At 40.3% G+C, this 27,136-nt stretch overlaps 1 protein-coding gene and 1 pseudogene across 5 annotated transcripts in view; both read right to left on the bottom strand.

Moving 5' to 3' along the window:
- The window catches only part of LOC104596523 (Survival protein SurE-like phosphatase/nucleotidase), a 128,287-nt gene that overhangs the window by 92,826 nt on the left and 8,325 nt on the right, over positions 1 to 27,136 (bottom strand). For all 4 annotated transcript variants that reach the window (XM_010257718.3, XM_010257719.3, XM_088895206.1 and 1 more), the window contains exon 4: positions 22,107 to 22,150. In XM_010257718.3, the coding sequence (XP_010256020.1) occupies positions 22,107 to 22,150 (44 nt within the window). The remainder of the gene's footprint in view (positions 1 to 22,106; positions 22,151 to 27,136) is intronic.
- Positions 812 to 15,078, bottom strand: LOC148804149 (putative serine/threonine-protein phosphatase 2A regulatory subunit B'' subunit TON2 pseudogene; annotated as a pseudogene). The gene has a single exon (XR_016080625.1). The product of XR_016080625.1 is annotated as a putative serine/threonine-protein phosphatase 2A regulatory subunit B'' subunit TON2 pseudogene (transcript).

The raw sequence follows: 27,136 nt of genomic DNA, 5'->3' as shown, positions 1-27,136 counted from the left end.
CCAGATATGGATTCTGTTTTAGAGGAACTTCTGAGGGAAGAGACTAGACTTCTCACTGCAACCGGGTTTGATGGGAAGATGGCTGAAGTTGGGGCTTGTTGCTCATGGGGGTAAGAATCCAACCTCCAAGGACTTCTCCAAAACCCAGTGCTATGAGTGTAAGGGTTTTGGACATATTGCATCTCATTGTAAGAAGAAGAATGTGTGTACCTATTGCAAGCAACATGGTCACATCATTCCAGACTGTCCAGTCCGACCAGCTAAGGGCTCTCAGAAAAACTCAACCCCGGGCCTATCAGGCAACAGATGGACCAGCAACAGACACTGTATCTACCAAGGGTGAGTCTTCAATGAAAAGTGATTCAACAGGTGTCATGGATGAAGAAAGGGTTCGACAACTAGTATCTTCTGCTATTTCCTCCGCTTTCTCTATGAAGAAATAATTGGTTAGCCACGAGTGTGGGGTTCCATACCCATACTCAGGCTCTAGTGTGTGTGGTTTCATACCCACACCTAGTTGTTTCTAATTTCTTTTATTAGTAGTTTCTAATTTCTTTATAGTAGTTCTAATTTCTTTAGTTTCTAATTTCTGTTAAGTTGGGTTGGCTGGCCTTATTGTTTTTAATTTTTGTTTATTTCCTATTCTTGTAAGGATCCTAAAAGCTATAAATAAAGGAATGTATGGGGCAGCCGATGATTCACCACTAAACCCCGTCTTTCTTTTCTCCTCTCTTCACTCTTTTTCTCTGTCTCTTTCTCTCTTTTCTTCTCTTCAAACCTGTAATACAGTAAACAGTTCTTCTTCTTCTTCTTTCAAGTTGGTATCAGAGCCTTAGATCCAGGGTTTCTCATGTGGATTCAATTCAGCTGACCACATGAGAATTGTTTAGGGCTGAAAGTTCAGAAAGATCCTTATTTCGGCTGATTCTTGGAGGTTGCAAGAAGGCTTTAGCAACTGTCCTAAGATTGGAGAGAGCTTCTTGTAATCAGGAAGAATCAGGCAGGAATTGAGTGATCAAGATTGGAGGTGCCAATCAGTTTTTTTTTTCTTGGATCTTAGATCAAGATTCAAGGTGCTGATAGTAATCGATTGATCAAGTTTGAAGACTGAAGGTAGCAATCAGTTTTCTGGGATTTTTTCTTCAAAAAGTAAGTACCTTTTCTTGAGATCGATACTCAAAAGGACTTTGTTATTCATTCAGAGAGGTACGGATAGAAAATCTCAGGACTGATATCAATCAGTCCAGGACTAATATCAATCCCAGGACAGTAGTTGACTGTTATCTAACTACAAAATCATTGTACTAGGTCGGCTGTTATCAGTCTTGAAATACTATTTTTTCTTGTCACAGTTGTTTAAAGCCTCTTCTTAACTTAGAATGGAGTACAAGAACCAAGGGGAAGGTGCTTTTGGGACTGGTGGTCCAGGTAACATGACTGAAAATACCTTTCAGATTACAATTGTTAAGTTTGATGGATCAAACTACTTGGAATGGGACCAATCAGCCATGATGGCTATTGGGGGTAGAGGAAAATTGAACTTCTTGCTAGGGGATGTGAAGGAACCCTCCAAGGAGGACCCTACTTATGCTAGGTGGGTCCAAGAAAACTTTTTGGTGATGACATGGCTGTGCAACTCTATGCAGTCACACATCAGCCGAAACTACTTGTGGACCAAAACAGCTAAGGAAATATGGAATGTTATGAAGGAAACTTACTCTCAGCCTCTTAATGCTACTAGGACTTATGAGTTAAAATGTGAGGTTAAAAATCTGAGGCAAGGAGAGAAGCAGGTCTCTGTTTACTTTTCAACCTTAAAATCCCTGTAGCATAAAATTGACCATCTTGAAACAATTGAGTGGGAGAGTCAGAAAGATGCACAAAGATTAGAAAGCAGGATGAAACTAACAAAGTTTTTGAGTTCCTAGCTGGTCTGAACTCTAAATATGACAGTGAGACAACAGTTGTCGACAAGAGATGGTGTGACTTTATCACAAGCCTATTCCCTAGTGCATAGTGAAGAAACTAGGAGAAAGGTTATGTTGCAGCAACAGCCCTCCGAATCAGCACTGGTAGCAGTTAGACCTAAATCTGGGGGGATAAAGAGAAGAAGGAAGCTAAGAAGGACTTAGTATGTGAACACTGCAAGAAACCTAAACATACTAAGGACACCTGTTGGAAGTTGCACCCTCATCTAGTTCCAGCAAAGCTTAAAAATAAAAAAGGGAATGCTAATATGGCTGTCAGCACTGATAGTACAACTTCATCAAGCACAAGAGGCACTCCTCTAGATACCCTAGCTGCAGTCCGAGCTGCTCTGACTCAGCTAGAAAATGAATTTAGTAATTCAGCTCAGCCTACATCAGCTCAACAGCCTACTTCAGCCCTTGCTCATACAGGTACAAGAGCTACTGCTTGTCATGCTTCTGCCCCAGGTAATACTAGACCTTCCTAGGTAATAGTTTTAGGTGCTTCAGATCATATAACCAGCATATCTACTCTATTTAGCACCTATTGTTTATCCTCTGGGAGAGACAGTTTCTATTGTTGATGGCTCTCTTCTACCAATTTCTAGCAAGGGAGATATCAAATTATTAGATACCATCACCCTATCCTCAGCTTTGCATGTTCCCAAGCTTAGTGCTAACTTACTTTCAGTTAGTAGTATTACTACAAAACAAAATTGTTCGGTAACTTTTTTCCCTGACCAGTGTATTTTTCAGGATCTGGAAACAAAGAAGGTGATTGGGATTGGCCGTGAGATGAATGGAGTCTACCTGCTGGAACATTCACAGGGGGAGGTATACTCTTCAAGAACTTTTTTCCCTGACCAGTGGAGAACTCCTTGAGGACAGGGCTATGTACCAAAGGCTGGTTGGGAAATTTCTTTATCTCTGTCTAACCTGACCAGATATTTCTTATATCATCAGTGTTGTTAGTCAATACATGCATTCTCTTAGGACCACCCATCTCCTTGTAGTAGAAAAGATCCTTGCCTAAAAGAGATGTCCAGGGAGAGGTATACTCTTCAAGAATAATGGTCATATGAAAATAGAAGTGTATACAGATGCGGATTGGGCTGGACGTGTTGATGATAGGAGGTCCACCACTGGATATTATGCATTTGTGAGGGAAAATCTTGTTTCCTGGAGAAGCAAGAAACAAAATGTTGTTGCTCGCTCCAGTGCAGAAGTAGAATACAGATCCATGGCCAATGGTGTTGCAGAAGTGTTATGGCTGAGATCCTTGCTTAATGAGTTGGAGGTTGATTATGAGAAGCCTCTGATATTGTATTGTGATAATCAAGCTGCAATTAATATTGCCCACAACCCAATATAGCATGACAGGACTAAGCATATCGAGGTTGACAAACATTTTATCCGAGAGCGAGTCGCATCTCAAGAAGTATGCCTTCCTTACATTGCCTCAGACATGCAGTTAGTTGATCTCTTCACCAAAGCAGTCACAAAAGGCAAATTGGAGACAGATCTACGCAAGTTGGGCATGACAAGTATCAACTCCCAACTTGAGGGGGAGTGAAGAAATAGTTGGTTAACAACGAGTGTAGGGTTCCATTCCCACATGCAGGCTCTAGTGTGTGTGGTTTCATACCCACACCTAGTTTTTTCCAATTTCTTTAGTTAGTAGTTTCTAATTTCTATTAAGTTGGGTTGGTTGGCCTTATTGTTTTTAATTTTTGTTTATTTCCTATTCTTGTAAGGATCCTAAAAGCTATAAATAAAGGAATGTATGGGGCAGCAGATGATTCACCACTGAACCCTTCTTTCTTTTATCCTCTCTCTCTCTCTCTTTTCTTCTCTTCAAACCTGTAATACAGTAAACAATTCTTCTTCTTCTTCTTTCAAGTCTCTACTATTGGCTTGTCTGGTAAGTTCTCTACATATTGTTCTTCCCCTTCACATGCTTGGATTATAGATTTAGGTGCCACCAACCATATGACAGGAGCCTACCTCAATCATCCAATCCCTTCCACTAAAACTCGCCATAAACATATTATTACTGCTAATGGTGAAAAGTTAGACATCATTGGTAGTAATGATCTGTCCCTTCAACTGTCACCAACCAGATCCTTCCCTCTTTCCAAAACCCTCTTAGTACCCAACCTTACTACTAATCTGATTTTGTTGGCCAACTTGTAGATGAAGGAAATGTTCTCACCTTTTCTCATGATGGTTGCTTGATATAGGACCGGTACACTAAGAAAGTGAAAGGGAAGAGACGTAGGTTGGGCTGTCTATTTGCGCTAGAGTTTGAGAAATCTCAATCGGGGGCATCCACAGTTTTACTTGGTTCTTTGTCTAGTTCTCTATTGTGTTGTAAAAATAATGTTTGGGATTTATGGCATAAACGATTTGGTCATCCATATTCCCAAAATTTAAAATTTTTGTTTGACTCTGGTTTGATTAAGAATAAAATTCCCCTTGTTGATACTTTTGATGTTTCTTGCACTACGTGTTATTTGAGTAAAAGTCATGTTTTACCATTTCTTCATACATCTGAACATGCCACTAAACCTTTTGAGATAATACATAGTGATGTTTGGTCTACTTCTATTACTTCACGATCGGGGTACAGATATTTCATATTATTTACAAATGATTGTACCAGATATACTTGGATTTATTTTCTACGACACAAATCAGAAGTCTTTGGTGCATTTAAATTGTTTCATACTATGGTGCAAAATCGATTCAAGTGCAATGCGACTATCCTCTGCTCAAATTCAAGGGGAGAATATAGAGATGGAGACTTCCTAGCATACTTGAGGAATTATGGAATTCAGTCTCAGCACAGCTGCCCAAACACTCCACAACAGAATGGTGTAGCTGAATGGAAGAACGAACATATTCTCAGTGTTATGCGGACATTACTATAGGAGTCTCATACTCCAACTTCGCTTTGGGTAGAAGCAATCACTACAACCATGTATTTGATCAATTTTCTTCCATCCTCTGTTCTAGGAAACACTTCTCCCTTCCAAAAACTTTTTGGTTATCCCCCAGATTTCCCTAGCCTTCATGTTTTTGGTGTCTTTGTTTTGTTCATCTTCTTGTTCGTGAACAATCTAAATTAACTGCTTAGTCTGCTATGTGTGCCTTTGTGGGATATAGTCCTGATCACAAAGGATTTTTGTGTTATGATCCTGCTATTCATTGTATTCGGATTTCTCGGAATGTTGTGTTTTTTGAACATATCTCCTTCGTTGGGGTTGATAGATTGTCTACTCCTTCCATCTTTGTTTTGCAGGACTTTGATTCAAATGACACTACTACTTCCTCAACTGAGAGAGATCTTCTTGTCTTCACCCGCAAGTGGCTATGTGTCCCGGCTCCTGTGCCTACAACCCCCCTTCCACCCGGTCCAGAGCATTCATCTCAAATATCCTCTGTAAGTGATACCTTGACCCAAGATCCTCCTATTTCAGATAGTAGTTCGGTTATTCCACTTCGTCGTTCTACCTGTATCTCTCGACCTCCTAACTGCTATGGTTTTCCTTCAAACCATAGTTCCTTTTCTGTTGTACTTTCTTCAACAGATATCCCTAGATCTTATCAGCAAGCCATTGGAAGTTCTCAGTGGAAAGAAGCTATGGATGCCGAAATTCAAGCCCTCCATGAGAATGATACTTGGGATCTTGTGCCAGCTCCTCCAGATGCTTTTATTGTTGGAAGCCATTGGATCTATACGATCAAACTGAAATCAGATGGTTCTCTTGATCGATATAAGGCCCAATTAGTTGCCCAAGGATACAGTCAGGAATATTGGATTGATTATGAAGAAACATTTGCACGGTTGCTAGGATCACCATAGTTCGGACTCTTATGGCCATATTTGTTGTTTATTCCTGAACTATTTACCAATTACATGTGAAGAATGCTTTCCTTCATGGTGAACTAAAGGAGACAGTCGACATGAAACCTCCGCTAGGATATTGCAGTGATCCTTCACGTGTCTATCGCCTGAAGAAGTCTTTATATGGCCTGAAGCAAGCACCCAGGGCTTGGTTTGAGCGCTTCCGAGATGTTGTTTTTGCAATTGGGTATAATCAGAGTTCCTCTGACTACTCCCTCTTTGTTAAGAGAAGACCCCAAGGTATTACTATTCTTCTATTGTATGTTGATGACATGCTTCTAACGGGGGATGATCATGACAGCATTTGTGAGCTAAAGTCCTTACTTCATAACTCATTTCACATGAAAGACCTAGGTCCTCTCACTTACTTCTTGGGTTTGGAGGTTCATCATAGCAGTCAAGGGTATTTTATTTGTCAACAAAAATACGCCTCTGATCTCCTCAAAATAGTTGGAATCACTGATGAGAAACATGTTGATACCCCCCTGGAGATGAATGTCAAGCTATCTAAATCCAAAGGCCTCATCTTTCTTGATGTTACCTTGTACCATGAGCTTGTTGGCTCTTTGATCTATCTTACTATGACTAGACCTGATATTTCACATGTTGTTCAGGTCGTCAGTCAATTTGTCTCTACTCCGAGACAACCTCATATGACTGTTATTTGCCGCATCATCCGTCATGTTAGAAACACAACCTCTCAGGGACTGTTTTTCTCTTCCTCATCATCCATACAGTTGAGGGTTTATGCTGATGCTAATTGGGCTGGTTGCCCTGACACTCGTCGATCCACTACTGGGTGGTGTGTCTTCGTGGGTGACTCTCTCATCTCCTAGAAGTGCAAGAAACAGCAAACTATCTCTAAGTCTTCCATTGAAACCGAGTTTAGAGCTATGTCTTCTGCATGTAGCAAGATTATTTGGCTGAAGTCACATTTCATGGATCTTGGTATTTCTCTTCCTACTTCTATCCCTATGTGTGCCGACAACACCAACGCTATCAAGATCGCATCTAATCCAATCTTTCATGAGAGGACTAAACATATTGAGGTGGATTGTCACTTTATTAGAGACCTCCTTGTTGCAGGCTCTATATCTCTCACATGCAGATTGCCGACATCTTCACCAAGGCCATGACTAAAAGTCGACATCTCATTCTTGTGGGCAAACTAATGCAGTTTGAGGGGCAGTGTGAAGATATATCTTGATGTACATTATTAGAGTAGTCCTTGTTGTACAGAATTGTAATTCTTATTATTTTATTTGTTCTTTTTATCTTTCAGCCCTGTAAGGGCATTCCTGTAACTGTACATATCTTTTATCTCTTTAATATAAAAGAGACTCTTTGGGGTGGGGGTCGACTATTCTTGACACCCCTAAATCTGTTTTCTTCTTGCTCTGAATTCAGTTCACAAAGGTTATTCCAACTGGGTATCTTTACTCGAACAGAATCAACTCCAAACTTCCAGGAAAGCTAAAGAGAGATCAAATCCCACTACCACCAGGGCAATGCTCACTTGGCTATAATTGGTAATGATGTTTGTTAGAGTTGGTCGAATAAGGGTAGATTAGTCTTTTCATTCTATTTAAGTTACTTCTTCATTTAAGGGTAGATTAGTCTTCTTCTCTCTCCTTCATTCTCTACTGGTTCGAACTGCTGAAACAACTGCTGTAACATGGTATCAGAGCGCTAAACGAAGGAGAAGGTTGCGGCTTCAAGTTTCCTATTCTGCGATCTCTCCTTCTGTTTTCTCCTTCTCTGGGCTGCGAAATCTGAGGTACTCAGTCTGGTAACTGCAGCACTATTTTATTTTTTATGACTGCCGCAATCCCTATTACAAGTGTTAGGAAGGTGCATCAGCCCTAGGATATCAGTTTCATACTGCTGTCACCATGTGTGACAGCTCTAGTCGTGTGCTGGTGTTTGTGATGTTCACCCTCTATTGAGCAGTTCAAGAGGGTCTGTGTGTGGTTGTTTGAGTTGTTGAGTTGCTGTCATGGTGATTAATGTTTCTGAGTAATCAGTAGTGGTGTGAAAAAGAAAAAAAAAATCTGCTGGAAGGAGTGGCCAAATTTTTCTAACTAGTAGTTTACACCAATTTTTTAATCTGAAATGGAAGCCGAACCTGTCTAAACATTAAGCTCTTGATCTGAGTGTTAGTTTACATCAAGGTTGTTGATTGTGACTGGTTGTGAGACTATTATCAGTGCTTTGGAGACTGTTGTAGTGTTGCCTTGACAGCAATACTCAGTTGTTGACTGAGGATTCAACATTAGAAGTAGCATTGGGGGACATAATGGCAGCAACTGGAGATGGTGGTAGTGATCAGAAACCTGGTGTGGTGATTCCCTCAGACTATCTAGGTGTGCAGATGGCTTCAATTAAACTTAATGGTGAGAATTATGTGCCATAGGCCAAGTCAGTGGAAGTTTTCCTCGAGGCAAAGAGGAAAGTGAAACATGTGAAGGAAGATAAACCATCCGCTGAATCTCCAGGGTTTGATGACTGGGAACAAGAAGGTGCCCAAATGATGACACGGTTGTGGAACAGTATGGAACCCAAAATAAGTGTCAACTTTATGTTCTTAGATACAGCTAAGGACATATGGTGATACGTCCCGCTGCTATTCTGTCACCGGTGAGCTGGTTCAAGGGAGCTCGCCCTCCTGAAATGGACGAGAGGTAGAAGACAAGAGAGAGGAGAGAGAGAGAGAGAGAAATCTCAATGTTTCATTCACTGCCCTTCAAGCATTCGTTCATTGGCCTATATAATAAATGGCCAGCTACAACTGTAACCGCTTTTGATCATTTTCATAGTCTATGATTACTTTTCAATACGTGGGTGTCGGTTATATACGGACGTAATGGATGGTGCTACCCGTGTGACTCGTGTGGTGTTCTGGACTGACGCGTTGACCTTCTGGGCCTGACTTGCTGTGTGTGTCTTGGGCCTGGGTCTCCAATTGTGGGCCTGAGTGGGTAGTTGAGGGCCTATCAGTCCCACCTTCAAGAAACACCTTGTCCTCAAGGTTGATGTGGGGATACTGATCTTGTAGTTTGTCATAGTCCTCCTGAGTGGCATTTTCTGGTGGCAAGTTTCTCCAGATGACTAAGGCCTGCTTGTGTAACTTCTTGCCTATCTTGACCCCTCTTACATTTCTGATTTGCCGTGGTTCAATCAGTATATCCCCGTCTTCTGTGAATTGTGGAAGGGTCAGGCTGACCTTAGTTGTAGGGCTTAGGCAAGGCTTCAACATACCAACATGGAAAATCGAGTGTAATTTTGAGCAAGTAGGTAGCTCCAATTTGTAAGCCACCTGTTCCACTCGTAAAATCACCATGAAATAGCCAAAATACTTAGGAGCTAGCTTCTGCCAAACTCGTCAGGCTACCGAAGCTTGCCGGTAAGGCTGGAGATTCAAATAGACCCAATCCCCAACTGCCAATTCAAGCTCCCGGTGATTGCAGTCGTAGGCCAACTCCATGCACTGTTGTGCTCTCTGCAAATGCAATTTATGGAATCTCAATATCTCATCTCTTACATCCTCCATGCACAGCTCATAGTTCTCTCCCTCAATCCATTTTTGGTGTACATCTCTGAAAAGTGTGTGGATATCAGCTGTTGTAAGGTACCCTCTTCCATGGAGATCAAGACACTGAAACAAATATGTCAATCTTTCCGGTGTATCTTTGTTTTCTAGGGCCAAAAAAGTCAAGAAAATTTTCAAAATCCATCTCCTGTGCATTATCACCACCACCACCATTTTTGCCACGCCAAACATGTTTATCAAATGCCCGCTCCATGAATATTTCTGTCAATGTACCATCTGCATATTCTCAAAGCTCCTGCGTGCTCAATGTCCCATTCATATCTTTATCTAGAGCAAGAAACATATCACATATCCGTTGTGTGGATGTCAATGAGAATCAGTTTTCAGCTTGTTCAGTATCGATGACTTCTTCCTCACTTTCCTGGTGCAGTTCCATGAGTTCCTGGAGGCAATTACTAAGTAGTACCTTCTTTATGCATGCTTTACCTCGCCTGTGAGGATCAAGAAGAAAAATTTACGTGCAGCTATGCGGCAGTTCATTTGAATAAAAGCTGCAGGCCTATCTCGTAGTTGTGCCAGATTAGGAATAAGACCTCTAATGTAGGCTTCCATTTCACGAGAGTGAAGGAAGCCATCAGAATCCTCATCAAGCTCGCTCATATCAATTCTTGCCTGAGTGAGGGAAACTGTGCACATCACATAAAGGGAAAACGGCAGGATGGAAATTCTTCCAGACTCATCTTTCTCGAACTTCATAAAATTTGAAGGGCTGAAAAACCGTCGACACATTGGACCTATTTGCTCCGCACATACAGAAGCAATATGGCAAAAATCTTCATAATTCATCTTCTTTGTTCAGAGCATGGCTGAGGCCGGGACAATGACAAATCTCTTCTTTGTAGCAACAAGACGAGCACTAATTAATCCAACTCCAAACTGCCCGAACATACTCACAACAACCACATCCACCAGATATAGGATATGGCACCACTGGAGATGCTAGAATGGACAAGGTGAACAACAACTACGTTAATAATGCTTGGACTCTCACCAGTATCTATCATTTCACCTTTTCGTTGTTGACCTGTGTCTAGAGGTCCTGTTAGAACCAAAACCCAAATCATTGAGTCTGCCTTAGCTATTTTGACATCACTGTCAATGATCAAAAGAACCTGCCGACATCGTAACATCTTGGTGGAAGCAAGCATGCATCCGATGCGATCTTCGTTGTCGAAGGTTCTGTGACCACCGGGCTTAACTCCAACAATGAACCAGAACTCATGGTTGTCACTAGGGATCCATGGAAGAGGGAAAAGAACATGGATCTGTAAAACTGGAGGGTGGACAGAGACGGGCTTCAGGTGGCATGGTGAAATGGGTCAAGTTATGGTTGCCGCCAACGACAATGATGACTAGAGGTTGAGCAACTGAGATGAGCCTGGGCTAGGTATGGACAGGCTCGATTTAAGTGATAGAGTGAGAGGGAAGAGAACAGGGACCAGGGGTCGAGCTACATGGATAACGATGGATGGGGTTATAGTCTTCACACTGCCCTTCTGAACCACCTCCCCTATTTTGTCACCTAACATTGCTGAGCTCGTTGCTAGGGTTGAAGTCTCAAATTCTGATGATGATCCCGTTGTTGTTATTGGCTTTCCAATGCTCTCTATCAGCTTCGATCCTCCATTTTATCCGAAATGAGTGTTGACAGAAGGAGTTCGGCGACTACACTCTTCTAGAGAACCGACCATCGTGCCAAGCTTGTCTAAAATCATCTTCAGCTTGGCCAGAATTCCTTTATGATTCCTATGACTTTCCTCAAGACGACTGAAACTGTCTTCAAGCCTTGTCATCTACGCATCCATGGATCTAGGTGGCTCTGATACCAATGGATAAGTCCCGCTGCTATTCTGTCGCCGGTGAGCTGGTTCAAGGGAGCTCGCCCTCCTGAAATGGACGAGAGGTAGAAGATAAGAGAGAGAGAGGAAATCTCAATGTTTCATTCACTGCCCTTCAAGCATTCGTTCATTGGCCTATATAATAAATGGCCAGCTACAACTGTAACCACTTCTGAACATTTTCACAGTCTATGATTATTTTTCAATACGTGGGTGTCGGTTACATACGAACGTAATGGGTGGTGCTACCCGTGTGATTCGTGTGGTGTTCTGGACTGACGTGTGGGCCTTCTGGGCCTGACTTGCTATGTGTGTCTTGGGCCTGGGTCTCCGGTTGTGGGCCCGAGTGGGTAGTTGAGGGCCTATCATATGGGAACATGCCAAGAAGCTTTATTCTGGACAGGATAATACTATGAGGGTATATCAGCTCTATCAGGATTATTTCAATCTGCAACAAGGGAATCAAACCCTAGAAGAGTACTATGCCAGTATGAGGAACCTTAGAAATGAACTCAAAGTCTATCATCTCCTAACTCCAAACGTTAAGGTTCAGCAACAAGAGAGGGAGCAACTGGATGTCACTAGGTTCTTAGTGGGGCTAAAATCAAAGTATGAACCAGTTAGAGCACAAACATTGGGAGGCTCTGCTCTTCCTACACTTATGGAAGTATTTGCACGGCTTCGCAGAATTTCTTTGGGATCCACAGAGAGTACCACACCATCTAAAAGATCAGTATTTGTGGTAACCAAAGGAGGTGGACGTGGTAATAAAGGGGGAGGACATGCATCTCGAGGAGGTCGTGGTGGTTCCATGTTTGGCCATGGTGGTGGCCGTGACTCAGGGGACGGTCGTGGTAAAGGAAGAGGAAACTCTACTAGGAAGTGTACACACTGTGGCAGGGAAGGACATTCAGTAAATTTCTGTTATGATCTCCATGGCCCACCTTCTACATGGATTAATCATGCAATAGCTAGTGGGGTTGATGTCAGTGATAACCAACAGATAGATCAAACACCTTCCACATCTACATCTGTTTCCGGGAAGGAGATGATGAGTGTGTCGCGAGATGAGTGAGAGGTTCCTTTAGGCTACTTCACAACATACTACAACCACCCTTGCACAGTCAGGTATAGCTTGTCTAGCATCCAAACCCTCTCCCTAGATTATTGACTCTAGAACCTCTTATCACATGACCGGGACTCCAAGTCTGTTCTCTTCTCTCTCTGAAACTTCCACATCTCAAACTGTTACCCTGGCCAATGGTTCCTCTTCTCCCATCTGTGGTGTTGATAATGTTGACACGGCATCTCTTTCTTTATCATCTGTTATATATGTACCTAAATTTCCATTCAATCTTATGTCAGTTAGTAAATTAACTAAGACCCTTAATTGCTCTATTACATTTTTCCCTTCATTTTGTGTTTTTCAAGATCTCAAGACAGGGGAGAAGATTGGTGGAGGGCATGAGGCCGGTGGATTGTATTATCTTGACGGTGGTAGATCATCATTTGCACTTCAGACTTCCCTAACTCTTCTATAATGGCATTGTCAGCTGGGACATCCATCTCTCAAGGCACTCAAGCTACTGATTCCATCTTTGAGTCATTTGTCTTCTTTACAGTGTAAATCGTGCCAGTATGGGAAACACCATCGGGTTTCCTTTAGTCCTAGAGTTGATAGTCGTATGTTGAGTCATTTTGTTTTAGTACATTCAGATGTTTGGGGTCCGATTAAAATAGAGTCTTATAATCGTTACAAGTATTTTGTCACATTTATTGATGATTGTTCAAGAATGGCATGGATTTATTTAATGAAAGAAATGAGTGAATTATTTTCCATTTTTCAAAAATTCCATGCTGAAATACGTACGCAATTTGGTGTTCCAATAAAAGTTCTTCGTTCAGATAATGGTCGTGAATACTTTTTTACTTACTTTCAACAGTATTTGGAACAGTATGGCATCATTCATCAAACTTCATGTGCATCCACCCCTCAACAAAATGGGGTGGCTGAACGAAAGAACCGTTATCTCCTTGAAACTACTCGGTCTATTCTTCATCATATGAATGTTCATAAACGATTTTGGAGTAACGTTGTGCTTACTGCTTGTTTCCTTATTAATCGAATGCCCTCCTTCGTCTTTCATGTTCATGGTCGCTCCCTTTTCTATTTTGTTCCCCACCTTGTCTCCCTTTCCATTAACACCCCGAGTCTTTGGCTGTGTGTGCTTTGTTCATAATCTGAGTCCTGATTTAGACAAGTTGGATGCATGCTCTATTAAGTGTATCTTTCTTGGCTACTCTTGGACCTAGAAAGGGTATAAGTGTTACAATCCCATCACTCGGAAGTTCTATGTTTGTCCTAATGTCACCTGTCCGTCCCGTTCTTCTTGGGACCTGAAGTACCGTCATCTCCACCATTGCTTCCTATTCCTCTTCCAGTTAGTGATCCCGTTCCGGTTGTTCCCGTTGGGGCTTAACCTTCACCTCCACCAGTGCAGATTCCAACTGAATGACCACCAATCTGGCACATGTATACTCATCGACAGACACCGGCACCTCATCCGACTTCTACCTCATCTGCAGATCCTGTTGTTACCCCTGTCCCAAAACCTTCAGAGCTTGATCTTCCCATTGCTTTACGGAAAGGTAAACGTAGTCGTACCCTAAATTTTGTTTCAGTCTCTCACCTTTTTGCTTCACATCACTAGTTTATTTCTCTGTTGTCCTCTATATCTGAACCTAAGGATGTCCAAGAGGCCCTTACTTCACCCGGGTGGTGTCAAGCAATGGAGGAGGAACTCTCTACTCTTCAACATACTCACACGTGGAAGCTCACTACTCTTCCTCCAGGTAAGCATGTTGCGGGTTGTAAATGGGTGTATACTGTTAAATACTTGCTACATGGCAGTGTGGAGTGTTTGAAGGCCCAACTTGTTGCTAAAGGTTATTCTCAGTTGTATGGGGTGGACTATATGGAGACCTTCTCTCCTGTGGCAAAGATTGGCTCAATCTGTGTCTTAAATTCCTTGGCAGTTATGTATGATTGCCCCCTATTTCAACTTGACATTAAAAATGCCTTCCTCCATAGTAACCTTATGGAGGAGGTATATATGGACCAACCACCTGCGTTTGTTGCAGGGAGGATGGTAAGGTGTGTAGACTGAAAAAGGCAATTTATGGGTTGAAACAATCTCTTTGTGCTTGGTTTGAGAAGTTTAGTGAAGTGGTGAAGAATTTTGGAATGAAACAATGTCAGGTTGACCACTCAGTGTTTAGCCATGATTCTGAAGCCGGAAAGATTTTATTAGTAGCCTATGTGGATGATATTGTCATAACTGGTAGTGACAGATTAGGGATTGGCAAACTAAAGGCCTTTCTGCAAGACCATTTTCAAACAAAAGACCTTGGGCAGTTGAAGTATTTCTTAGGTATAGAAGTTGCCAGGTCAAAACAAGGTGTAAACCTATGCCAAAGAAAATATGCCCTTGATCTGCTGGATGAAACAAGGTTGTTAGGTGCGAAACCGGCTAAAACTCCCATGGAACCAAATGCTAAGTTGAGCAGTGATACAAGTGAAATATTTGATGATCCTAGAAGATATAGACGGTTAGTGGGGAAGCTGAACTATCTGACTATCACAAAACCAAACATCTCCTTTGTTATTAGTGTGGTGAGCCAATTTATGCAGAACCCCCGGATACTTCACGGGGATGCAATTCTTAGAATTGTAAGGTACCTGAAGGGAGTACCAAGCCGTGGGTTATTGTACAAACCAGGAGGAAGACTTGAGGTAGTTGGGTATACACATGCAGATTGAACAGGCTCAGTGTCGAATAGAAGATCTACTACAGGTTACTGCACATTTCTTGGAAAAAATCTAGTGACATGGAAGAGTAAGAAGCAAACTGTTGTGGCAAGGAGTAGTGCTAAAGCCGAATACAGAGCCATGGCACACACTACATGTGAATTAGTATGGCTGAAAAATCTCCTACAAGAAATTGGATTCTCAATGGACAGACCTATGAGATTGTACTATGATAATCAAGTTGCAATTCACATCTCATCTAATCATGTTTTTCATGAGAGAACGAAGCACATAGAGATTGATTTCCATTTTGTAAGGGAGAAAGTCCGTACTAGAGAGATAAGCACAGAACATGTGGGCTCAAGTGATCAGTGGGCAGATTTGTTTACAAAATGTTACAATCCCAGCTTGTTACAAAATGTTTGAGCTCAAGGAGAGTGAACTATATATGTAACAAGCTGGGATTGTATGACATATATTCTCCAGCTCAAGGGGGAGTGTTAGAGTTGGTCAAATAAGGGTAGATTAGTCTTTTCATTCTGTTTAAGTTATATGCTTATGTGGCAGTCCTAATATTGCTTCTGTAGTCATCCTGTCCCATACTTAAGTGGGGGCAGTTTAGTCTTCGTACACTAATTAGAATCCCTAATTCATATTATGGTCGACTAGTAGGGTTTATCCTGCTAAGTACTTCTTCTTCTTCTTCTTCTTCTTCTTCTTCTTCTTCATTCTCTACTGGTTCGAACTGCTGAAACAACTGTTGTAGCAATGTTCAATCTTTTGATGCTCGACTCCTCTAATGTAATGGATAAACTCCAAAGTATCTTGTTGCAATTGGAAAAGAGTGGTACATCCTCCTCGTCTGGTTCTAGACCTAGTAATCCATCTAATTCATATGCTAAGACAGGTACTGCACTTGCTCGTTCCAATGCTGAGGTAGAGTACAGAGCAATGGCTCATGCAGTGTCTGAACTACTCTGGTTGAAGACCTTATTGACTAAAATGGGCATCCAAGAAAATACTCCAATGAGACTATATTGTGACAACCAAGCAGCCATAAATATTACTCACAATCCTATTCAACATGATCGTACAAAGCATATTGAGGTGGGCAGACAATTTATTAGAGAAAGAATTACTAGCAAAGAGATTTGTCTTCCATTCGTAAGGTTGGAAGACCAATTAGCTGATTGCCTCACAAAGGATGTTCACCATCCAAAGTTTGCCAAAAACCTTGTCAAGCTAGGCATGATTGACATATATGCTCAGCTTGAGGGGGAGTGTTGAGAATGCTTGTGTTGGGTCAAGTGATTAAGTGTTGGTGGGATTATTTATCATTCTCTGTCCTAGTTCTATGATCTGTTATGGGCCTTTAGTTATTGGGCCTAAGCTTGTTTTATTTTGTACTGTCTATGTGTCCCATCACTAATCAGGGGCATTCTAGTCTTTTTCTGTAATATCTTAATGTTAATACAAGTATTGGCTTCTAGGGCCGGCTGAGATTGGACTGCCATCCATTCACTGATCTCTTCTCTTCTTCTTCTTCTTCTTCTACTTCTACACTTCAGCAAACAGTTTGGACAAGGGTGTTTTAGTCCTTTCATCATCTTTTGTATTTCGGTGCCCAAGTATGGGCTTTCTTGTAATTTTTCTTCAAAGTATAAATAACATTTTTGAGGGTGTGAACAGTAACACACTTCTCTCTTTGATACATCCTTCTTCTCTCTTCTCTTCTTATACAAGCCCTAGAACAACAACTCACATTAATTAGGGGGTCCCCGTATTAATAAAATTACAAGTGTTCATGCTAGAGTGTTCTCTAGAAACTATGCACTGCACCCTAACCTTAGTGTCAAATGGGCAAGGGTTTGCTAGGACAGTTCCCATAAGTTAAAGAACTCTCTTATTTCTAGTTAAGACCTTACATTTTAATCATGAAATGTTAATCTACTTTTCATGAACTTGTATCTGCTAATAAATCTAACCAATAACATATAGGCATGTTTATTATAGGCCAACTACTAATGTTCTTATGAGCAAATCTCTTAAAGTACCCCCTAAGTTTTAGGAAATTGACTTTAACCCTACTGTTTAAAAGTTGTCTCAGAGTACCCTTAAGTTTTCTGACAATTGACTAAACCCTCCCCTCCCATTAGCATCCGCTAAAGTTCCATCACTATCCATTCACATGACATAATTCTTGTAAAACCCAAAATTACCCTTTTGCAGTCAATTTTTCCCTTCATTGTTCATCAAATTTTCAAAATAAAACCTAACAGATAGAACCAGTCTAACAGTCTTCCTCCTCCTCACTTTCTATTCTCTTCTTTCCTTCTCTTCCTTTTCTCTTACTGCCTCCCCTCTTTCTTCTTCTCCTTTGCTCCGTCATTCTCTCATTATTCTTCTCCCTACTTGCCTTGTGTTCTCCCCTGTTTTATCATTATCAAACCCAAACTGAGAAGTGCTGGTTCCATCATTATAACTGCAGAACCATTCTATTGTCTATCTAGAGTCTGTTGGGAGAACCCAATATTGATAGTCCTCTTAACAAATAGGCACCCTGACAGTTGATGGGTGGTGTTGATGGGCGGCCGTCATAGGTGGTGGCATTGCTGGAGTGAATCTCAGCTCCCTTACAAGCTTGCTAGTTCTGAAACTCAATTGAAATGGATTATCAGAGAGAGAATCCTGTACAAATTCCTTGATGAAGCGAATCTGTTGCAACTGGCCCCACTTCCATTATGTGCAGATATGGAGTTTTGGGTTTAGAGACACACATGTATAATATTCTTTCACCAAGCATTTCCAAGTTGGTGAATAGCTTGGATGAACAGTTGTCGATTAATACCAACATCTGGTTGCCTGCCTCCAGAGATCAGGATTCTCTATCCAATTAGTTGGCCCCACACCTCACAGCGTTGCAGACCTATTTCAGTTGGAACAACTTACAAGGTCAGGCTTCTCTAAATGCTACAACCGTTCTCTTTGTGAGGAGCACCTCATTTTGATTTTACCATCAAATTAAAGCCACCATCAGTTTCAAACATGTGTTGTGGTTGAAAAATCTGGTGATCTTTTGAAGAGAAAATTTGAAGAGGAGATTGACGGGCATGATGCAGTAATACGGGACAATGAAGCTCCTGCTTATTCCCAGGCTGAGCCTGATGCATTTGATTCTGGAATGGAAGGTATTGAAATTTCTGGAATAAAAAAAAAAAATCTCCTTATATGCTTATTCAAACGTTTCTGTTTTGAAAATTTAAAGAATGAAGGGTAATAGTCTTTTCCATATTTGCGAAGTGCAATGGGAAGATCAAGATCAACTGCAACATCATTGTTAGGTACAGAAGCATCATCAATGGGATCAGAAGCAACAACAGGCTCAAGGGAAATACCTAGAAGAGGAACAGATTGTGAGCTTTTATCCCCAAAACATTCCCCCTGAGGAGAAACACCAAAGAAAAAGTATGTAGACCTGATGGTGGAGCTAATGGAGTAGATGAAGGAATAGGAAGAGGAACAAATTGTGAGCTTTTATCCCCAAAGCATTCCCCCTGAGGAGAATCACCAAAGAAAAAGTATGTAGACTCAAAGAAAGTAACATCCATAGTGACAAACCTAACACTGGATCATAACAACAGTACCCATTCTAGTTTTTGAGCATACCTAAGAAAGACACATTTCTTAGCCTTAGGATCCAGCTTCCTATGATAAGGACGAAGAATGTGACAAAAAAAAAACACATCCAAAAACTCTCAAAGGTATATGAAATATCTCACCCTCTAGAAACAGAAGAGTGTGTGGCACCTTAACCCAAGGATGCATGAAAATACATGGTTGAACAAATACACAACCGTGAGAACTACATCACCCCAAAACTGAACAGGAAGTGAAGCATACACTATAAGACTTCTTGCCACTTCTACAATGTGTCTATTTTTCCTTTCTACTACCCCATTATGTTGCAGTGTATAATCACAACTACTCTGATGAATCACCCCCATGCTCTAAAAAAAGTGGGCTAAATCCTTCTCAAAATACTCTCTAGCATTGTATGATTTGAAAATCTCAGTCCTCACTCCAAACTGTGTGAGAATCATCTACTAGAACTATCACACCAAAATAGGTACCTCATCATGCAACCCCATCAAATATATCCAAGAATACCGAGTGTAATCATCCACAAACAAAAGAAAATAGCAATAACCACCCATTGGAGAAATATGATAAGGTCCCCATACATTAGTGTGAACAATATCAAAAGCAGAAGAACTTTTTTTATTACTTGATTTAAAAGAATGTCTGCAATGCTTTCCAAACTGACCAAACTTTCACGCTCTAGACTGGACAACTGAACAAACTCAAACAATTTTGGAAATAAGCATTACAATGAACTGAAAAAAAGATTACTCAAACAATTATGCCACAACATAATCTAACTCACTAACTCTAACCCATTACTACTACTACTAACATGGTTACTGATATCTCATAGGCTCATTATACTCCGTTCCCTCACGACCACTTTCAATCATCCTCTTTGACTCTAGATCCTACAAAACACAATTACCAAGAAGGAAAGTCACTGAACAATTCAGAAGTTTTGCCAAACTACTCACAAAAAGAAGATTCGTGTGAAGTCTAGGAACATGTAAACCAGAGGGCAAAGTAATACCATCAATGACCCTAGTTGTCCCTCTCCCAACAATGGGAATATAAGAACCATCTATTGTAGAGACTCTATCTCTACTAGAACACAACTGGTAAGAAGTAAAAAGGGTAGACATATTGGCCATATGCTCAGATGCTCCTGAATCTATAATTCAGGAAGTCCCTCCTTATCTGAGGTGGATGCATAATTTGCAATGGCATATGAATTACCTATGTGATCAAAAGTGGTAGTGTGACTAGCTCCTAAGCTTCTTGCACTTCGCTACCCACCTGAAGAACTAGAACTAGTCGAATCCTTCTTACTTACAAGCTGCCCATACTTCTCCAATTCTGTCCTAACTGCTGCTACTACAATGGACTCCAAGTCAGATTGAGTAAGAGGCACTAATGAGTCTTCAATAATTGCCACATTAGCATTCCCTTTCTTGTTCTTGACCCAGACTGGTATAAGATGTGGGTGGAGCTTCCAGCAGGTTTCTCTAGTATTGCTTAGGCTTCTTGCAGTAATCACACACCAAGTCCTTCTTGTCTTCCCTCCTAACCTCATTGCTCCCCCCCTATCTCCTTTTGGCTTAGGTTTAAGTGTACTAACCATAGCCGACCGGTCAATCCCAAACTATCTCATCATAACATTCCTCTTACTCTCCTCTCCAGACACAAAGGCATATGTTTGAGAAAGAGTCGCACTTTCTCTAGAAAGAATGTGTTGTCTGGCAATATCAAATTCAAGGTTTAGTTTAGCCAAGAACTCAAATACCCTATTCTTCTCCAGCATTTTTTGATAGGTTGCAACATCCTTAGTATTCTCCCAGACCATAGTCTCTAAGTGATCTATCTCCTACCAAAGTGTTTTTAGCATAGAGAATTACATAGCAAGAGGTCTATCTCCCTATTTTGTATTAATCACATGGTTCCTCAACTAATAGGTTCTGGCTACATTCTATTTCTGGGAATAGGTCTCAGTCACTCCATCCCAAATCTCCTTTGGAATATTAGCCCACAAAAAAATTTACCAATGTGAAGTAACATTGAATTACACAACCAAGACATCACCATGTAATTTTCTTGCACCCACCGGGAAGAATATGTATCAGGTTTCTTCTCCTCCTCAATAATGTACCCCAATTTCGCACGAGCACCAATGGCCATTTTGGTTGATTGTGCCCGTTCTAAATAGTTTATACCATCCAATCTTATTGTGGTAATAATCCCAAATCCAAAAGGATCATTGGTACCTCCTACACCTAGAACCAGTCCACCAGCTAACTTTTGATTAGTACTTTAACCCTCCATTTCAACTTAATCAATTTAAAAACAAAAAAGGATTAGGAAAAAACACTCCAAGATCGTATCGATCTCAGAAATAAGGGTGGAAAGCCTTTTCAGAGGAAGAAAACCTTACCCGGAGAGAAATCTCCCTTCCTAAGAGTTGTGGGAGAAGAGAGAAAAAGGTATCGATCTCTCCAGGAAGCTCAGAAAAAAGCCATAAATTGAACTACCCCTATTAAAAACTTAAAGAAGTTCAGAAAGGTCTAAGTACCCTACACCAGGTCAAAAATGAAAAGTCCAACTTAACTAGGATTCTTCCCCACACTCTAGTTCCTCGTGATTTTGATGCCAAAATACAGATCACCTTTGATGACTCAAACCCACCAAAAAATCATCAGGCCTCTATCTCCTCATGCAGATGGCTGATCTAGGACTGCATGAAGCCATGAATCAACCTCAAGAAACCCTTGCTCTAATACCAAGTAGAAATTTGCTGAAACCAAAAACTGTAAAAGAAAGAGGAAGAAAAGAAGTGCTTTGTGAGAGAAGAAGAGAAGAGAAAGAGTAAAGAAACGAAGAAGGAAAAACTAATCTGGCCACCCCCTCCCATTAATATTTATACTTAAAATAAAAACTATGTACAATGACTGATATGCCCTTACAGGGCGGCTGATACCAAAAAAAAAAATTCAATAAAAAACATAAAAGCACTACTCTAAAATCTCCCAAAAAATATGTTGTGGTCCCCACTTCCTATCTAAACAAAATCAAGTAACAAAACTATAAAAATCCTCAACAGATATGAGTACAAACCTTGATTTTCTCATCTTGCTAGACCATTTTAACAATATAATATAAAACTACTTTACTCAGCATCCTCCAAACAGTAGAAAATACACAAAAAGAAATGGTTTTACTAAAAAGTGACTTCCAAGTTTGTCTTCCATTGAATTATATGGAGCCTAAGAAATTTTGTCCTGCTCAAGAATATACTGGTTAATAGTAAAAAGAGTGCAACAAAGTATGTATTACTAACACGTGATATCCACAGTTGCTGCCCATATTGATGCCACTAATAACCTGTGAACAGGTACATGAAAAATATTAGTAATTCACAAAATCAAGTTTTTCTTTTATCTGTAACAAATGATTTCTTTATCAGTTTCAGAAATTTTAAAGATTTTATAAAAAGAAATTTTGATTTACAAAGTCACTGACTAAAATACTACCCCTTATCCATCCATTATCTTTTAGTGTACATTCAATCTCCATGGCAAACCCTACCCCAGTACAACTCCTGGAATTAAATCCCCTTGCCTAATAAGGTGTCAGCTAGTCCATTACCTGATTACTTTATCCAATTGAATGATATTCATATTTCTCTAGGTATCACCTCTCTTATAATGTGCCTATTCACCCAAGGTTCTTTTTAGTTTTTTTTTTTTTCAAAAATGTCTCGGGGGGTCAGTTTTAGGCTTGCATACCCAGCTGAAAGTGATGAAATTCCGAAACACCGCTTATTTGGGGTTTTGGAAAGCTAATGATTTGATACAATGCACCTGATACAGGGTGTATCGTATTGAAATTTTGAACCTTGATTCCACCACCACCTTAGAATCTCCTCAACCAAAAGATTATTGTAGTTGAGGGATTTTTCCATTCTTAAACCTTTTTCTTTTTTTGAAGAGTAATGAAGAAAATTTTATTAAATAGAAATGATAGATACAAACTTATTGGGTGTCAAGGTAACACCCAACCAACAGAACACTAGGAATTGCAGTAGTAGTATTGCTAGCACCTCATCTCTACTAGAGTTGCCAAAGCCTATAGGCCCAGAATAGATGGTGGCTATCATGCCATGGCAGTCCCTAAACACACCTCCAATACCTGAATTTCCAGGCTACCTATACCGCAGCCATCAAGGTTCAACTTGATAGTTCCACTTGCTGTGGTAAGTACAATAAGAAACCCATTTGCTGTTAATAAAGACAACACCACGAAAATGTAACTTTAGAAAAGAATGCAATCCCTATAAAAGAAATTTTCCCTATAGACCTCAGTTCCAGCATTGAGTAATAACATTTACCAATCCATCCAAACCAATAGAGTGGGAAAGCCTCAACCATTGAACTAAAGGACAGTCTTCAAGCCCCACAAGAATCTCTTTTCCTCATTAGCTAGATCATACATAGGTTATAGATGCTTTCACCTTCTTTAAATGATGCATACACTAGATTGGATCAGGAGTGAGCCCGATAATATTATGTCCAAGCAACGTTTAAGAATTTCTATGCTAGAGGAAGGACACTCCAGAAACAAATCCAAATCCCTACTGAACCATTCCAGCTTTAATTTTATCATAACAAATAGTTAATCTTCACTTCAAATAACATTCTGTCTTTCTTCCAACCACCACAAATGATATGGTACCTCCCAAAAACATGCACCATCTAATTATGCATCACAGGGGGAGACCCAAGAAATGAATCCATATCAACAATGCAACAAGACAATTACTAGATCAGCTTCTTTTTGGGTTTCACATATCAAAAAATATTAGGTGACAAAAGCCAAGTTTTCTAATCTCTTCAGAGAGTCTAACGTGTGTTGTCCTCATTGTGCTCAACTTGCCCACCACATATCCAAAATCCCTCCCTCTTGGAGGAGCGGACTTCCTAATTTTTCATACAATGAACATAGAAATGGGATACAAACCTGCACATTGAGAAAATTGAATTGTGATTTCTGAACCATCCAAATCCCATTTAACCTTCAAGACCATCTTCTCATTCTGGACCTGAGAACCTTAATAGATTGCATCTTAACTTTTTACTTCAATTTATGACCCTTTCTCTGTTTTGTAGAGATTAGGAGAATATATATTGGGGTGGGAGTTGACTCATTCAACACCCTTCATGCTGTTTCTCATGTTTTCTCCCTTTCAACCCTATTATCAAGAGAACAACAGACTGTCATGGTATCAGAACAGTCCCTGAACTGGTTCAATTGGGATGAAGAGTGTGTGATTCTTCGCTGGTAAGGACTGTGGTTGCCAACTCAAGATCTTGATTGGAGACTATTTTAAATTTATTTAGAAAACTTTTCTGGAATTTTCTGTCTCGATTTAGAGGGATTTCTGTTCAATCTCAGATTTGAAGTCTTCTGGAAATCAAACTGCTTCACTTCTGCTCAGCTCAGCACCATTGGTCTTCCCATTCTCTGATTTGTTTAGATTGAAACTTTTGATTAGGTGTCACCCTAATCATTCAAATCGGGTACATAAGTTTGATTTTGGTCGTCTTAAAACCTCATCTTCTACTGCTATTATGGGATGCCATATATTATTTTTCGTTAAATCAGATTTTATTCCTCTACAAGATCAGGTTTCAGAGTTGTTTTTCTTTGAGATGACATATGATAAGACTGAAACCATTCTTGCTAAACTGAATGGAGCCAACTATGGAATGTGGAAATTCCATTTTGATTTTTATGTTGAAGGGAGAGTAATAGAAGGCTATTTGAATGGTCCAGTCACTCAGCCTAGTGAAGTCGACACCAAAGCTTATCAGAAGTGGAAGTTAGATAATGGAAAACTGGTTTCCAGGATTTTTAGCATGATTGAGTCTAGTATTGTTGTGCCCATGAGGAGGATGTGCACTGCCTATGACATGTATTCTTATCTAAAGAAACCTTATCATCGGTTTAACATCTAGGTAATATAAGCTTGATTTAGAAATATTTGCCTATTGTGAAGGAGACAAGAAAATTCAAGAATATTATGCTGGCTTTCCTGATCTGCGGGCAGAATATGAACTGGTTCATTTCGATCCGGTTTCCTGATCTGCGGGCAGAATATTTGCCTATTCTATTGATACTTAACACGTATCTACAGAAACATTTTGAGAAGCAGAAAGTTGGCCAGTTTCCTATGATACGTCAACCAGAACATGAGATTATTAGATCCAATATGTTGAGCAAAGGGGTTCTTCCAAATTTGGCTTCAGTATTGGGCAGTGTTTAGAAAACTGGATCGAAATGGCCGGTCAGACCGGTTGAACCGTGACCCGGGACCTTGGCCAGTTCAGTCTTGCCCCAATAACTGTTTTTGTTAAAAAGCCGGTGAAAACCAGCTGACCGTCCAGTTTAACCAAAAAAACGGTGAAGAAGTCCAAGTTTCATGAAACAACCCGGGTCTTCGATAAATTGAAATTTTAAAATGTATTTAACAAGATTTGAACCCATGAGCTCTTATTCTATATATTGCTTAATTACCACTAATCCACCTCTTAACTTGTGTTAATTAATGACTCTTTATTGTAATTATGCATGTATTTTAAAGAAAATGTAAATTAAGAGACTTGAACCTTGGTTATTTGATTTAAAAACTAAGGAACTTGCCATCTATACACCATATTTAAGTATATTAAAAGTTGTAAATTATTTTATATATAGTATTTATATGACCTGTAATATATATGTATATGCCACGTTATCATGGTTCGACCTCCAGCCCAACCCCGATTGAACCTCTGACTTGTGACCCTCTCCCTTCTCCAGTTCTATATGCCCGGTCCGGTTCTTTGAACATTGGTATTGGGTGAACTTCTTAGGGAGGAAACAAGGTTTCTAACTACAATTGGGCTTGACGAGAAATCAATTGAGACTAGAACTGATATTGCTTTCATAAATCATAATTAGCAAAGGAAAGAAATCAGGTCAAAGGGGTCCATCTAAAGTTCAAATGCTATGAGTGTAAGGAGTTCAGCCATGTCATGACCCACTATAGGAAGAAAAATGTTTGTACCTATTGCAAACAACATGGACACATTATCCCTGATTGTCCTATCCGACCTATAAAGGGGCTCGGAAGAAAACCATGCCTTGTGCTTATCAAGCCATTGAGGGGTAATCAACTGATTCTTCTACATCCTTGGATGATCAAAAAATCATCAAATTCCTTCTCTATCTTCTCTGCTTTTTCTACTATTGGCCTGGCTAATAAATCTCCTAGTAATTGTTCTTCTCTTTCTTATTTTTCAATTATTAACTCTAATGCTTCAAATCATATAATAGGGGCATATCCCAGTCAACCCAATAATTTACATGTACCCCATCACAAACATATTATTATGGTTAATGGTGAAAAGTTAGACATCATTGGTTGCAATATCTACCTCTGCCCATCTCACCCACTACTTCCTTTTCCCTTTCTAAAACCCTTTTTGTTTCTAACCTAACTACATGTAATCTGAGGAGCTATACTCGAAGTAGCAAAGAAGAGAAGAGAACCACTGAAATGAAGAGAATGTCGAACTGTACTAGCCAGTCGACCAGTCTTTTATTTATAGATGAATGTAGTACAAGGTACAAGAAATTACTGGGATGCCCCTGATTAGTGATGGGACACCCAGATGACTTAAATCATTAAACAGGATTAGGCCCATTAACACAGACCCAGTTACAAGATAAGTTAAACACAAGAATGGGCTAATAAGAACTCTTATCAGCCAAACATCACTCTAACATTCTAACACTCCCCCTCAAGCTAAGCATGGATATCAATCATGTTTAGCTTGCCAAGTATGTCCCTGAACTTTGTTGTTGCCAGCCCTTTTGTTAATACATCTGCAATCTGCATCTCTGATGGAGTATAAGGCACACAGAGTTCTCCTGAAATAATTCTCTCTCTGACAAAGTGTCGATCAATTTCAATATGTTTTGTCCTGTCATGCTGGACGGGATTGTTGGCAATGTTGATAGCAGCTTTATTATCACAATACAGCTTGAGGGGACCCTCAGTCTTGATACCAAGTTCATTAAGGAGGGTTCTGAGCCATAAGAGTTCAGCAACCCCATGTGCCATAGCTCGGTATTCTGCTTCTGCACTTGATCTAGCCACAACATTCTGCTTCTTACTGCGCCATGTGACTAGGTTTCCTCCCAAGAATTCTGTCTCCAACAGACCTAGCCCAATCAGCATCAGTGTAGGCTTCAATTTCAAGTCTGTTGTTTTTCCTGAATAGAATTCCTTTCCTTGGGCAAGTCTTCAAGTATCTGAGAATTCTT

Source organism: Nelumbo nucifera, chromosome 1 (genome assembly GCF_055504915.1).
Source record: "Nelumbo nucifera cultivar China Antique chromosome 1, China Antique-T2T, whole genome shotgun sequence".
NCBI classification, from domain to species: domain Eukaryota; kingdom Viridiplantae; phylum Streptophyta; class Magnoliopsida; order Proteales; family Nelumbonaceae; genus Nelumbo; species Nelumbo nucifera.
The sequence above is the reverse complement of the archived record's forward strand: the minus strand, read 5'-3'. Positions and strand labels throughout refer to the sequence as shown.